A 15,756-nucleotide genomic window follows, 5' to 3' on the forward strand; every position below is an offset into this window, starting at 1 on the left:
GTTTGTGGAGGGGACTCCAATCCAGCACAAATTCCTGTTGGAGCAAACTGGCAAATTGATCAGAGCAGTAGGCAGGATCCTGTTCTGGCCCACCGACTGCAGGCCACTTTTGAGAAGTGGGCAAGACTTGCCCACCTGTTAACAACCTGACACAATATATCATATAACTTCAAAGAAAGAATCAGGGTTGCACTTAAGCACCCCAATTCTTCCCTTTTTCGTTGCAGCCCAAACTTGAATTCAAGTTGCAGCTGCAAAGATTCCTGCTGTCTGTAAGCCCTGCTTTCAGCAGCATTCAGCTGCACCCAAAAACTCCTGAGTAAAACCACTCCCAGCAGGGCTTATATTTTGTGCCATATTTAAAAAGCACCAAACACTGGCTCCATTTGATGGGGAGCAATTGGAAGCACCACCACTCTATCAGAGAGTTCCCCATCCCTCTAGAGCAGATTTTTATGGGCTGCAGAGAGGAAGAGGAGAAATCTCCTTTAATCCATTAGCGCATGAGTGTAATTTCACTCATGGGAAATAAGGATCTAGCCCATAAAGTTATTAATACATATTTGCTTAACTTCCACAAGTGGGGAAAACAGTGGTTCAGTTAGGACTGCAGAAACCATTTAAAAATTATTCTGATACTTAATGCCAGTATAGGTACAATGTTAACTTGCAGTAGGTAAATGTCATTAATGTCAGATCTCTATATTTTGGTGTGGGACTTGAAAAGAAGGAATGATTTATAAAACCTAAGTCACTGTGTTCATTGTAATTGAAAAGCTGACATAAGTCACCAAAATAACACACTGAAAGCAAGTTTTGTTCTGTCTTAAGTCTTTAATTTAGAAAGCTAACGTAGCATTTGGCAGCTGGCAACAGCTTACCTCATGCACTTAATTTAACAACAGGAAGCAGCTTTTTAACTCTCGCATAACTTTTTTTCCTAGTTCTTCCGATCACCCAATGGATACCAGAAAAAGTATTCTGCAAAGCTAGCAGAGTGTAAATATATTGCTTTTAGATTTTTAAAACTTAATTGTCCCCTTGTTTGCAACAGGCTGCAAAACATCTTAAAGCCTACTCTTTTAGTGGTTAAAAAGCAGATAGATCTGAAGGAAGGAGGGGAAGAGTTCATTGTATGAAATTAATGACTGAGGTAGTTTCCTTGTGTTGCCTGTGTATAGGACAGATTGTATATATCTAGCACAAGTATCACAAATTCTCAGAGAAACATCTTCCATTGCATATTTAATAATCTAGTCTTCTAATTTATTTCTGCATTTTTCTTAAGCCTAACACACACTTCTGTTGTTTAGCTGTCTGCAAGTTATGCCTCTGCTGCTTCAATTTTGCATGTAAATATTTGTGTAAAATAGTTTCTACCTGAAAAATTCAAAAAGCTCAAAGAAGCTTAATTCATGACATTTCATTATTGACGTATGTGGAATTATGGCAGGCAGCAAAAAAAATTATACATCTTGAATACTGTCAACTAAGAACCTGAAAATTACCTTGGTTTGTGATGTTTTAATACAACAGAGCCTTGAAAATCTACAAGTTACTAGGTCACCCTGCCTTCATATACTTGTGTTAGTCACTTGTGGTTTAAAACAAATTTACAAAAACTACATGGCCACCTGGAGACAATGCTTAACTTTCCACAGCAACCAAGCAAGTGGCTGTTTATATGCCTAATGTGACACCTGTTAATGAGATGGATAAGAATCTCAGAATGGAGACAATTAGGCTTTATTCCTGCACATACTTAAGTTATAAACTCCCCCCCAAAAAAGCCATTATGTATTCATTTTTATGCAAACTTAAGACTTTGACCCAAAGAAATCTCTGTGTTAAAAAAGAATGCTTAAAAAAATTCCTCAGTTGCTTAAACACAATAGTGTGAAATTGTACTTCAACTTTCTGATAAAATGTTCTGGCAAGCTGAAAATGGTGGTGTGGGACAAGCTGACTGTTCTTTTGCAGGCTATTAAGGCTTAAAAGCATTGAGCTTTGGGCATTGAGCTTCAGACTTATAACTTCTCTTTCAGTCTTGTACTGCCCATGTCTTTCTTCTCTGCTATCAAATGTTACATGAAAGTATACATATTTTCTCTTTCATTTTTCAAGGAACTATAAATTGCTGTATTCAGCGCTACATTCATAATGCTTGCATTGGTTTGTATCATTGCATAGAAATAGACAATTTGCAGGCCAAGAAGTGGCACTCTAGATGGTTCAGTGATGTCTCTTAGGCCTAGATGGAATATTCTCTAAACAAGAACAAGAATACAGTATATCAGTTGTGTGTTCTCATGCTGAACTCCCTAAGCAACTTAGGGTGCTGATTTTTCATTGTCTGAAAATAGTTTTGGCAAGGGACTATTGATGGGTCACGAAGTTTAATTTGGAGGCAGGCCTTTTTTTCTTCTTAAGTCAACTAGCAAATAGATAAAATCATGCAAACCCCCCAGTTTTTGTGATAGTGACACAGCCCTTTTAGTTTCACTGAAATTTGCTGAGCAATCATCTTCTTAGGGTTAAATAAAACCCATTACCCTTCCACACAGAAATTCAGAAGTCTTTTCTCCAGAATGCTATATTGTGTTATATGTAGCTTAGAAGTAGCAGATCTTGGAGCACTTAAGGAGAAATTGCAGTAAAGAACAGTGGTGACCTCATGGCTATTTTTGTATTCAAGTGTGCTTGTTCCAGAAAAGACAAGCCATGGGAAATGTATGTATCCATGACCTTCGTTTGTTCCTAAATGGAAACAGGCCTCTAATATTGGAATGAAGCAACATACTTAAAATCAACATTTTAAAAACTTGAAAAATTCTTGACTACAAGGTTCAAAGGTACGAATGTAATTGATTATAGCATTGCTTTTGTCTCTGACCAGGTTGCTGAACAAGCAACATTCTTGGGACTTAATATTGCCAAAGTACTTTCAAATGCTGCAGAACATAGAATGTCTTCAGGTATTTGTTTCAGGAATGCAGTCTGAGAGTCTGCCAAGTGTGTTGCTTGCTCCTGCAACATGGTGACATGTACAAATGAAATTATGCGTTTTCAAACATTTATCAATCAAGGAACAACCATGTGAAAGTTCAAGTGTGTTTCAATTCATACAAATTTTCCATTTTCTGAAGTTAATGAAACAAGAATGAAAGTTTTTGGAAACTACAGATCTTCCAGACACTGGAGAAGTTGTTATTTTTCAATATTGGTGTATTTTGCTTGAAGGATATAAATAGAATAAAGGATAAAATACAAAGAGCAAGCGGTGTCGTGGTCAGGCCAGAATATAAAATCAGGACATGGAGGACCAGGGTTCAAATTCTGCCTTAGCAATGAAGCTCCCTATGTGACATTGGGCCAGTCACTCTCTCAGCCTAACCACCTCACAGGATTGTTGGGAGCATAAAATGGAGAAGAGGGAGAAACATGTACACCACCTTGAGGTGCTTGGAGGAAAGGTGGGGTGTAAATAGAATAATAAATTTAAAATAAATGAAAGAAAGAGAAAAATCATAGAATTGTAGAGTTGAAAGGTGTGGACCCTGAGGGCCATCCAGTCAAACCTCTTGCAGTGCAGGAATCTCAATCAAAGCATAATAGAATCAAAGAATTGTAGAGTTGGAATGGACAGTTCAATGTGTTTTTAATCCATAGGTCTTGGACTCCATAGTGTTCTAATCACAAATTCTTGGGGGAAATCCATTGTCTAGATATGGCCCAATTTGATAAAATAATACCATTGCAAAAGTGTTTTAATTTTCCTTTTCCGAAAAGATTCCTGTCTTGAGTTTCTTAGCAATCTCTGTATCAGCAGAATTCAGCAGCTCCTTGGATCAATCATAATTTACCTCCTACTGCTTAAGACTGGCTGCATATTTCTAGAAGGAGCATAAAAACTAAAAACACTTTCAGGCTAAGTAATGGCTTTGGATGCTGCTTTCATAGAGCAGATTAACAAACATTCATAAAAGAGATATAATAGTCACTTCGTTTTTCTAGAAAGTGGGAAAAGCAACAAATGGATTGCCTTTCTTGGACTTCATTCTCACCAACAGAGAAGAACTGGTCAGTAAAGTGGAAGTAGTGGAACCTTGAGAGGAAGTGACCATTTCCTCTTGGGATTCATTATACAGAGGAAAGGGAAAGCTGAGTGTAGTTGGACATGCACTCTGGACTTTTAAAATTTTGATTTCTAAAAGCATAATGAACTACACTGGCTGAGATACTCAAAAAATGGGCCATGATAGATGGAGTTTCTTAAAAAAGATGTTTGAAGGCACAACCACAAACAATTCCAACAAACTAGTAGGAGGTACCTAAAGAAACCAGTGGGGGGGCATAAGGAACTTTCAGATGAGCTGAGATTTAAAGGGGACATGTTTAAGAAGTGGAAGAAGGGGCAGGTTGCAAAGGAAAAGTATAAATAAGTAGCCAGTGCTTACAGGGAGAAGGTCAGGCAGGCTAAAGCTCAGAAACAAGCACAGAATTACAAGAGAGGTTACAAATAATAAGAGGGGTTTTATGGCTATGTTTGAAGCAATAGAAAGAACAAGGAAGTAGTAGGTCCTCTGCATGGAGAATACAGAGAAATGCTTTTGGATGACGGAGAGAAAGCAGAACTGTTCAACATCTTCTTTGTCTTCACCCAAAAAGAAAGCAGTGCCCAACGTGGTGATAACATCTTAGTTTTTCACCCCAAAAAATCTGAAAGACTGGGGCTTCATGGCTTCAAAATGTTCTTACTTTAAATTACTGGCACTGTACAATTTTTACACTTGACCCTGCATTCTGGGTTTGGAGTGTATCTAGTGTGCAACTGACTCCACTTGTCAATGGGCTAAGCACTGCATTTGTATTTACCGTTACAAATCACCATAAAATCATAACCATGAGCTATGAGAACCTGGCACTTGAAATTTATTTTTTCCTTCTCAGTATATTTTACTGGATATTTCTAAATTATCCTGTGTAGTTCAACAATGTCGTGTAGGTCTGATACCAGTATGACTACATCAGATTTTGCCTTTGCTGCAATCCTGTCCCCCTGTATCTGAGTGTAAGCCCTGTTGAATTCAATAGGTAGGACTTAATTCTGAGTAGGCATGATTAGGATTACACTACTTCTGGATAGGGCAGTAGTATATGCGCACAATGGTTCTTTGACTTCAGTGCCTATGAATCCATATGACGGTTCATTGAACTAAGTACACTAGGTGACTCAGAAGGATCTGGCTCAGTATTGCCATGACTGGATGCTTCCCAAGCTGCTCCATCTCTGCATCTAGGTTTTTGCTTGAGTCTTGTTCTTGTAATTCTGCAGTGCAAAGATTTTTCAGAAAGCATACTTCAGTAGTGTGTATTAATCTCTGATCCTGTATTAATCTCTAATTATGTGAGCATAAGTAAGGAAAGTTCAGTTTGCCCCTAAATTGTTTAGGATTTTCAGAGGCAGAAAGATCCAAGACCACAGGAACAGATCACTTTCTTCTTGCTTTAAGCTTGCTGTCTGAATCTCTCATATTAGACAGTTTGGTAGCTATGTGTATATTATTTCCTGTTGGTCGACTGGGCTGCAGAGAGAGCTGCGTCATGGCACTCTTGGGATGACTATTAGAAACTGCTAGGATTTCAGGAAATGTCTTCACTGTAACCCTTCCATGGAAAATAGTTTCTGATTCATGTTCTGCAGGGTTACCTTCCACTCTTCCATTTCACTCCTGAGGCTGCCAGACTAATTGTTTTGTTCTTCTAAAAAGAAGCTTATGAAACTGTGAAGACACAGGCAATGCAATACAATGAGATATACAAATGAGTTTACTTGTTAAGGATTACTGCAGTTTCTAAGAAAATAAGTATTTTTTACTTACTTAATAATGTGTTTAATATAATCAAAAATACAATTAGATTAATTCTTCTTTATTATACAAAAGTCTTGGACACTGAACCATAGAACAGTTGTATTAACATTTAAGAAAAAATAAAGAAATGAGATTCTTAATAAAAATGTTAGATGTTGTGAGGCTGTAACTGAAACCATAGCAACTTAAAGGGGAGACCACTCTTATTCTTGGGTGGGGGGGATGCAGTGTAGTTGGCTCTTGATAGATGTGGAGTAAGGGAATAAGTTACCAGTGTTAGTTGGGTGTGGGGAGGTACACATCCATTTTATATATTTACAATTGGAGTCTCAAGCTTAAGGTCCGGGGGTTTTAAAGTTCTTTTGGGCTCCAAATACAGCCTGCAGCATCCCAAAAACTCTCCACAAATTACTGAACTATCTTCACAGTTAGAAATTACAGTCTAGAAATTGTCACAGTATGACAAAAGGAGTGAATCAGGAGTGGTTGCTACTGCACACCTCAGCATCAGAGTTGTCCATGACTACTTTAAAATTAGCATTGTTGGTGTGAAAAGCATAGGACATGGATAGGCAACCTAAGGCCCGGGGCCCAGATTTGACCCAGTCGCCTTCTAAATCCGGTCCGCAGACAGTCCGGGAATCTGCGTGTTTTTACATGAGTAGAATGTGTCCTTTTATTTAAAATGCATCTCTGGGTTATTTGTGGGGCATAGGAATTCGTTCATTATTTTTTTCAAAGTATATTCCAGCCCCCCACAAGGTCTGAGGGACAGTGGACCAGCCCCCTGCTGAAAATGTTTGCTGCCCCATGGTATAGGAGGGTGGGATTCAGTGCAGGTGAGCAGAATACTATGGAATCGGCAGTCTTGTCAGCTTTTCCAGCCAAGAGGGAATAATAGCCTGCAGCATCCCTACCACACTGCCATAAAAAAACCATAATTTCTGTTAGATTTTTAATCATCAATGTGTTTCTCTTTGCAGCAATGGCAGCCATTCGGAAAAAGCTGGTTATAGTGGGTGATGGTGCCTGCGGCAAGACCTGTCTGCTCATTGTATTTAGTAAAGACCAGTTCCCTGAAGTATATGTTCCCACGGTATTTGAAAACTATGTAGCAGATATTGAAGTTGATGGAAAACAGGTGAGTCTGCACTTCTGCCACTAGCACATCACCTGCATCTGTTCTACAGAGTATATAGTTAGCATAAATGAATCTGTAGTTAGAGATCAATATCATGGATTGAATCCTGAGTCTCACTTCTGCAAATGAAAAGGCTTCTTCCATCTAGGAGAACTGAGTAGGTTTCTGCTGAGGAAAGGGGTTGAGATTTTCAGTTAACTTTTCATGCACCCCACACTACCTTCTACAGAGAGGTCCCAAGCATCCAGAGCAGCTGTTGGAGAAAGGAGGAATCTGCAAACAATCACTCCCTTTTCCACCATAGAGACTATCCCATTAGCAAAATTCTGCTCACATGAAATCTGAATCCATCCCAAGGAAACGTGATGAATCTATGGGCATGTGTTTACATTTGGGGGGTGGCCTCCTGGTTCTCTAAAGAGTTCATATATGGTTGCTACTCTGTGTAAATAACACTCTCACTAAATAGAAGGTTTGACTAGCTTAATGTTAGATTGCTCCCCTTTCAAATCATTTGGATGAAATTGAAGGGTATTTGTTCTGTTCTCAGTTACATGCTGCTAAAGTTAATGAAAGGATATCTTAGAAACAGCTTAAAATGTTGTACATTCAGTGGGTTAGTATTGGAACAAACTGTTTTGCCAATTAAAATTTTGTGTGGATGCCTCTTTTGCGCAGAGTGCAGCACATAGCAGCATTTTTAAAAAAGTGTGTAGAAGTAATGAAAAGCAGAACTGAATCTGTTTTATTCTTGATCGCCAGACTTTATTTGAAACCAAGCTAAATTTTGTAAGTTTCTTTATTTTTAAAATGTAATGTATTTATAAACCACTTAAGACAGTCCCTAAGCTATTTACAGAATAACAAATACAATATATAGCAATGAAACTTGAGAGGCTACAATATATAATGCAGTACAATATTAAACATAAATATAATATTTTGCAATAAACAATAAAATCCTAAAATGCAAAAGTATAGCAGGTCACTTTGAAGCACCTTTAGAGTCCGGGATCCCTTCTTCAGCCTCACACTTGCCAAGGCACATCCTGACTCGCAAAGTGATACAGTCATACCCAAATTCTGCCTTACAGATACACACATCATACAATGCCTCCTACTAATTCAATATCACCCTCCCCATTCTACTCCCACACCTTACATTGCTTCACCAAAACAGCTGCAAGGCTTTCAGAAACAACAGTATGTATGTGTGCCATTTATATGTGGATTTTAAATACAGGATATTCCTTTTAAACTACAGAAGAATTTATTATCCTACTGCACAGCAGTATTAGCAATTTCTACGTAAAGGGAAAAACTGGTTATATGAATACAATCTTGGTCTCTCTTTTCTTTACCCCAGAGAAATCCTGCCAAGTTTTCCTTTTCTTCTACCAAGCCCTGTATTTAAGTCTGTCACTCCAGTGGCAGTTTTGTGAGAATGGCATTTGCACAGAATTGTTTTCAGTCTTGGTGCTCTTTCTCACTTCTTTGTACATGAGTGTAGGTGCCCAGGTACATAAAGTGCATGCCTCGTGTCAGCTTGGAATGACTTCATTGTGAGTTAAATTGCAACTCTGCCCTACAATGTAAACAAATTTTAGGGACCTTTATCCATTTTGGTCCCTGCTCTTTAAAGATTTTCACCCCAAAAATCATTGATTTAAATATGTGTTTATTATGAACTGAAGCAGGGAACATATGTCCTGGGGGTATTAAAATGTAAAATGAAAAGAGGCCTTCAATTTGATCTTGGCTGTAATACTTTGAATAATTTGCAAATTGATCCAAACCCCTGAATGTTCAGTCATATGCATCTGGAAAATGTAAACTGATATTTCTGTTAAGCTATTTCTTATCAATACACTACACTAATGGCTTTCAGTAGAATAGAAGTTCCTAAGGAACTGTTCGAACTGAATTTTTGGACAGAGAATTAAAAGCACTGAAACTGTTTGTGGGTTTTGTTTTGTTTTTTAAACCTTTTATCCTGCTTTTAGGCAAGACTCAAAGTGGTTTACAATTAAACATATTTCCATCAAACATTCATAAAACTCAAAATACTCAATTATATCTAAAAACTATAAAACAGCGTAAGACAAAATGGTCGTTTAAAACTGTGACCCAATGATCAGCATCCTTAATTAACCTCCAGAAGCCAGAATGAATTTAGGCTGACTGAAAATATCAGAGATTGGCTTGCCTGATATCACTGAGCACCGAGTTCCATAATTTAGGATGGGGGGGGTGTCCAGAAAAAAGGCCCAGTTCTGTTTGCCTACTTGCAATTCCTTTTTATGTTCATGTTTATAAAAATACAATTGATACTGATTCTCCCCCATTTCCTTTAATGTAAGGTACTTCAAGCAAACATCTGTTATCACAGTCATATTTGGTAGTAATCGAAACCTGCAATTGGCCATGTAGTTTTATAAAATCTAGCTAACAGTGAAACTCCTGAGCAATACAGCTAAACACTCAAATCCCATTTTTTCTAACCAGCGGAGGCCGAACAAATAGGTGGATGTTCTTTTTTCAAAGAGAAGCTCTGGAAATCTGTTCAGGGCCCATATAAAGAAGGCCTTTGCTCCTTGCACAGCTCTTCTCACCACTGTTGAAAGTAGCATATGGAACAGTGTATTATTTCTTTTTAAATGAGAGAGTGCTTAAATGGAGAGGGACATGCTCTGAAATCTCAGGACAAGAACTTTTAACACCACCCTGACAAGCCTTATCTATTAAGGTACCTTCTTTTATTGACTGAATGCCCTTATTCTTCCTGTAGGTGGAGCTGGCCTTATGGGATACAGCAGGACAAGAAGACTATGATAGACTTAGGCCTCTTTCATACCCTGACACCGACGTTATACTTATGTGTTTTTCAATTGATAGTCCTGATAGTTTAGGTAAGTAGTTAAAACTAAATTCATGCCATGTCCTCTAAATTACTTCATTGCTAGCAGGATGTCTATACTATATATAAGCTAAAACTTCAGAGAACTTGTGTTTCAATGAAATATTAGTTCTTGGGGGAGGGAATCTCATTTCTTAATCATAGCTGTGAACAAAGTGTATAAAAAGATTGCTATTGTGAAGGTAGGCAAGTTTTTTTGTGAAGGTAGGAAAGGAGGCTAATATCAAGGACAAAACAGAGAATTCAAAGTTTCTGTGTCTAAAACTGAGCTGGGAGAAACATTAATTTCCCTGATGTGATGAAGTTTGATCTTGATCACATTTTATTCCACAAGAGGCAAGTTTGTTTCTCTTTAAATGCTGAACATACTTTTGAGAGAATATGCAAAAATATAAAATACATATTTCTAAGGGCAGTATTTCTTCCATAATTCCAGTTATAACTACTATAAACTTGCTCCAAAATGTACTGTTTAGTGATTAATGGAAATTCATCATTGGTTCAGCAGAAAGAGAATTTTAAGACTTCATTCTTCTACCGATCTTGCCAAGTGACTTAAACCAAGGAATGGTAGCAGGCTGAGATTCATAATGTTCCTTTCTGCCTTGTTTACTAGCTGAAACAGAATAGTGGCAGAGAAATGGCGGCAGAAGGTGGGGAAACTGCTATGGATTCTGTCTTAGCCAAATTAGAGAATGTTGGAGAGAAAATATATTCCATTAGGATAAGCTGCTTGAGAGCTGCCAAAATGGAAACTGGAATCCATTGGAACCAGTGCAAGGATCACACCTAGGAAGGGGGGGAGGATCCTGACTGCTCTCACTAACTGCTAACAGCTGGGAAAATCCCAAATGGCCTCTTGTTTGGGATCTTTAAACACTGGTGTCTAGCATTTTGAGAGCCCAGCCAGTAAGGCAGTTGAGGGATTTGGGAAAATGAGCTCCCGTGGAAATTTGTTGTACATGTGTTACCTTAATCTTGACTGAAGATTGATTTTCTGATGTGAGGTTTTTTTTATTTCAGAAAACATTCCAGAGAAGTGGACTCCAGAGGTGAAACACTTCTGCCCCAACGTACCAATCATCCTGGTAGGAAATAAGAAGGATTTGAGGAATGATGAACACACAAGGCGGGAACTGGCCAAGATGAAGCAGGCAAGTCTTTTTTTCCATTTCCATGCAGTGTCTGTTCCTCTTGTATGTGCTACTGGGGGCTTGGGCTGAGGCTGAAAATCTTTATTTTACTAATACAGCAGCTTAGAAAGTACTTGAATTTTAAAGTATGTATATCCTAAAAGATGCTTTGGAATCTGCCTGCTAAGTAGCTTGAATTCTTAAGAGTCACGCTTGCTGTAGGCTACTTCTATACTGGTGCTTCTCAATTTTCTCCTCATAGAGCAGCTGCTCGTTCCTCTCTGTGACTTGCTAGAAATTGATCCCATCATATGAAGGTGTTCTACAACTTTGGGGGACGGGTTTTCTAATGTTGGTCACCAGGAGCAGATATCTACAGTCATACCTTGGGTTACAGACGCTTCAGGTTGCATTTTTTCGGGTTGCGGACCGCCAAATTACAACCCACGTGTGCGCAGACACACCGCCGCAGGTTGCGAACGTGCATCCCGCACAGATCACATTCACAACCTGAGCATCCACAGTACTACCAAGAGAGTATGGATGACAGAGTTGGCAATCTGAGTGTTACATTATATTTTGACCTCTTCATGTAGTGAGTTAATTTAGATTTGATAGTATTTGTGTGCCCGGGCAGCTGGTGCCCACTAGACCTGGTGGGGCTGCTAGGAGGCCATGGGGCGTGGTCACGGGGGTACAGCCAAGTTGTTCCAGTTTTCTCCCTATCCTCCTCCCTTGCAAAGCTGTAGATACTCAACCACTGCAGTTTTACAAACCACAAAATTTTACATATTTTACGAAAACCTGACTTAAAGAGAAAACTCTCCTAATTTGGTTCAAAAGAGGTCCATGTTGCCGCAATTTCTATTGTGGGTTTATGCCAAAGAAACTGTGCATTGCTCAGAAGTAAGTCCCACTGAATTCCATGGTAATTGCTTCCTGATAAGTATGTAAAGGATTGTAGCCTGAATTAGCTAATCTCAAAGTTGCCACACAGTTGTCAACAAGGGACACTATAAATTTCCAGATCTATGGGAAAAGATTATTCCCTTTCCCCGTCTTCTTCATTTTTACACATTTTTTTCCAGAATGTGGAAGAAGGTGGAGGGATATTAAGACTAGAACCTGTAAGACTAGGGTTAAAATCATCCATGAAACTCACTTTGTGACCAACCTAACCTACCTCACAGGGTTGCTGTGAGGATGACATGGGGGGAAATAGACTCATGAATGCCACCATGAGCTCCTTGGAGGAAAGGTGTAATGGCTATACTGATGAATGAATAAACAAAATTAAAAGTCTTTTTCTTGCCTGCCTGCCAACAATTTTGAATTGTTGGGAGGAGACCAGGTTTGGAATTGCAAAAAAAGAAGCCTAACCTAAAAATGAAAGTGAAAAGAACATGTGACACAATCAGGATCTTCATGCCTGCAAACAGTAGACTTTACATGTAGGTCCCCAGCAAATCCAGTGTACGGCTATCTGCTAGGACAAGCTTTCCTTAGGTGGATGTGCAGACAAGGTGCAATCCATGATCCTGTATTTGGTATACCGAGTTCTCATCTGAATCATCCCCCACGCCATCCTCCTTTTTGTAATAGCATTTTAAGTTTGTCAAAGTGTTTGAATATTTTTATCTTCACATCAATCCTTTAAAGTAGATAATAGTGTAATTTTAGCAAACCAACTGAAAGAAAAGTACTAGCAGCACTTTAAAGACTGACAAATTTATAACAGCATAAGCTTTTGGGGGCTAAAGCCCACCTCGTGTCCGCAAGCACACGCAGCCCCCCCCCTTGAGGACACACGATTAGAAATTTAGTTCTTTATTGTCAAAGCACTCCTAAGGTGCAAGAATCACCTTCACTGCTCCTGCTAAATAGGTAGCTAGGCATCCCCTCCTTCACACCTGTGCTCCGATCCAGACAACAGTGCAGCCATGCCTCCATCAGCACATTTAACCCCCCTTAAATGAATTTCATCCCTGCTACCAAACCTTCAAAGATTCGTAATTGCATCTTGCCTTGGAGACAGTACAGAAGAGTCTGCCTGGCTTTCCTGAGTTGGAAATAGCAACATTCTATTATGCCTTTGGACAACTAAACAAAAGTATAATAAAACTGTATAATTGCAAATAGTTTACAGTATTTTTATTTTTCATGGCATGGGCACATCCCCTGGTCTGTCTCTCTACCCAGCTGGCCAAATCTAACTGTTCAGTGGCATATACTGGTCCATCGCGAGAATTCCATAGTGCAGTACTAGATTTCCTGAGCTGGGCAAGCAATGTGCTGTGGTAAGAAAACTGCCACAGGTACAAAGGGACATTTCATATGTTGCTGCAGTAATATGATTACTTCTAAAGCAGGATCATCACATGGAAAGTTCCATGTCGGCATTGTGCCTACCTGGGCTTGCTTTGTGGAGCAGCTTTAGGATCTAAAGTTTAGGTCATTGTCTCAGTGGCTTTTTTTCAGTACTGGAGAATATTCTAGATGTTCGGCAAATGTTATTGACTACTTGATGCTAAAACATGATGCCCTTTTCTTTAGTAAAAATGCTTGCTCACTGTGAGGAAACCTAGTGTTACGGGTGCAAAGGGATTCACTGTTAGAAAGAGATATTTATCTGCCTCTTGGTAACATCCTGCAATATGAATAAATTAGGTTTCTCGACTCCTATGTAATAGTCCTTTTAAACTGCACATCTATACCTGACATTTCTCTAAAAGCCCAACAAATTCTTAAGTTTATTTAAATCACTAAGATGTGTGTTGCAACATGTCACTAACTTATAAAACAACTGTCACCTGAGCAGTGGCTGGGGCAGTAACTAGTCCCCCTTTTCTGCTACGCATACTGAGGAATAATGCAGCAAATAAATGATCTCACAATTTTTCTATTTAAGGAAGAAGAGAACCACAGGGAATAGAATGTAGGTTTTAAGATTCAATTTTTTGATGGCTTACTTTCACTGACTGCTGCATTATGAAACCTACTGGTACTGTACCAAACCGTTTTTAAGTGTTCACTTCAATTTTAGAAGGCCTCACTTTGCTAGAAGAGCATTGCCAGAAGTTTATTCCCTTCATAATAGCTGCAGAGAATCAGGGGCTTGCATCTGAATTGGGAGGATAAAAACCAAAATGCTCCGTCTTCCTTCCTTTTGAACTATGTTAATTGTTTTTGTGTTTGTACAGGAGCCAGTGAAACCTGAAGAGGGCAGGGATATGGCAAACCGCATTGGTGCTTTTGGATACATGGAGTGCAGTGCAAAGACCAAAGACGGTGTGAGGGAAGTTTTTGAAATGGCCACTAGAGCTGCTTTACAAGCCCGACGTGGCAAGAAAAAATCCGGGTGCCTTCTCTTGTAAAGCACGGCCAGGGGAAGATGGCTGAAGCAGCGCCCTGCACTCGATAAATTTTTGAAGTGCTGTTTATTAATCTTAGTGTATGATTACCAGCCTTTTTCATTTATCTATAATTTACTTAAGAGATTTAAAATTGAGTCTTGCTACCAGTATTTAGAAGCCAACCATGATTTTTTTATAACGGTCTGCATCAAATACATCTGTGCACACAAGGGTTAACTTCAACATTCCTTTAACAAAACTTTCTCTGCACTTGCAGGATATGCCAGGCGCTAATTCAAGACAATTCTCTAACTTCTTGCTTTTTTTAGAAATGGGGAGGGGAAAGCTGGTAACACTGAGAATTGGGCTGTAACTACTTCATAACTAACATGTTCTAGCCTATTCAGGCACAACAGACATGGCTGTGGATGAGGTCCTGAGTAACTTCAGTATTTTCACATTTGATTTCTTCCCTCCCTCCCCCCCGCCCCCCGATTCTGTACTCAAAGGTTCTGAAGTGTAAAATTGGTGGTTGGAAAATGTGATTATCCTGAAATGACAAAAGTCCCATCCAGCTATGAAAAGTGACAGTTCTGTGGTTTCATGTTAGTTACCTTATAGTTACTGTGTAATTAGTGCCACTTAAATGTATGTTACCAAAAATAAATCTATATACCCCAGCCTAGATGTAGTATTTTTTGTATAATTGGATTTCCTAATACTGTTGCTTGTAACTTCTGTGTAAGGTGTTCTGGGTTTTTTAATAGTGTATCGCAAAATAAAGTCAAATGGAGATTGATGCCCTTTCCCCATTTGTAATTGTCCAACCCATTTGTATGACTTAAACATGCCCAGAAAGCTCATCTTAATACCTCCTTTGGAGCAAGGGAAAAGCAGCTGTTTTACAGTCAAGGTAACTGAATGTTTCAGAAGCTTTAAGTTAACCCCTGCTGAATCCAGCTCCAAGCTGAAAATGCAATTTCTTGCTAATCTGCTGGCCAAATTCCCATCCTGTGAACATCTTGCTGTTCTGCAGCAAACTAAACTCTCTTCTGTATTTCCTGTTTCCAACAACTAATAAAATAAAGGCAGTTTTCTAAGCTCCCTGTATTCTGGTGTTTGTGTTCTTCGCTGTGTAGAAGCTTGTGTTCAGGGTGGAACAGTGTGAATTTAAAAAGAAAGCCAACTCTCATCTTTTTGTCTATAATTGTCAGCAGCACTGTCTGCAGAATATAACAACCCTACTTTAAAATATGAAGATGTGTAACTTGCTCCTGAATATCCAGCGGCTGGGCTCTTGGCTAGTGCTGGCAACTTGATACCAGTACTCCTAGCAAGC

At 39.0% G+C, this 15,756-nt stretch overlaps 1 protein-coding gene across 3 annotated transcripts in view; it reads left to right on the forward strand.

Moving 5' to 3' along the window:
• Nucleotides 1-15,517, forward strand: part of RHOA (ras homolog family member A) — a 28,196-nt gene extending 12,679 nt beyond the window's left edge. For 2 of the 3 annotated variants that reach the window (XM_083603580.1, XM_083603581.1), the window contains exons 2-5: nt 6,857-7,014; nt 9,803-9,923; nt 10,955-11,085; nt 14,265-15,517. In XM_083603580.1, coding sequence (XP_083459706.1) covers nt 6,859-7,014; nt 9,803-9,923; nt 10,955-11,085; nt 14,265-14,438 — 582 coding nt within the window. In that variant the 5' untranslated portion in view covers nt 6,857-6,858 and the 3' untranslated portion in view covers nt 14,439-15,517. Of the gene's footprint in view, nt 1-6,856; nt 7,015-9,802; nt 9,924-10,954; nt 11,113-12,196; nt 12,281-14,264 lie in introns of those variants that run through there. The other variant, XM_083603582.1, reaches the window with a different exon arrangement.
• The last annotated feature ends 239 nt before the right edge of the window (nt 15,518-15,756 follow it).

This window comes from Podarcis filfolensis (genome assembly GCF_964270895.1).
Source record: "Podarcis filfolensis genome assembly, chromosome: 2".
NCBI lineage: Eukaryota > Metazoa > Chordata > Lepidosauria > Squamata > Lacertidae > Podarcis > Podarcis filfolensis.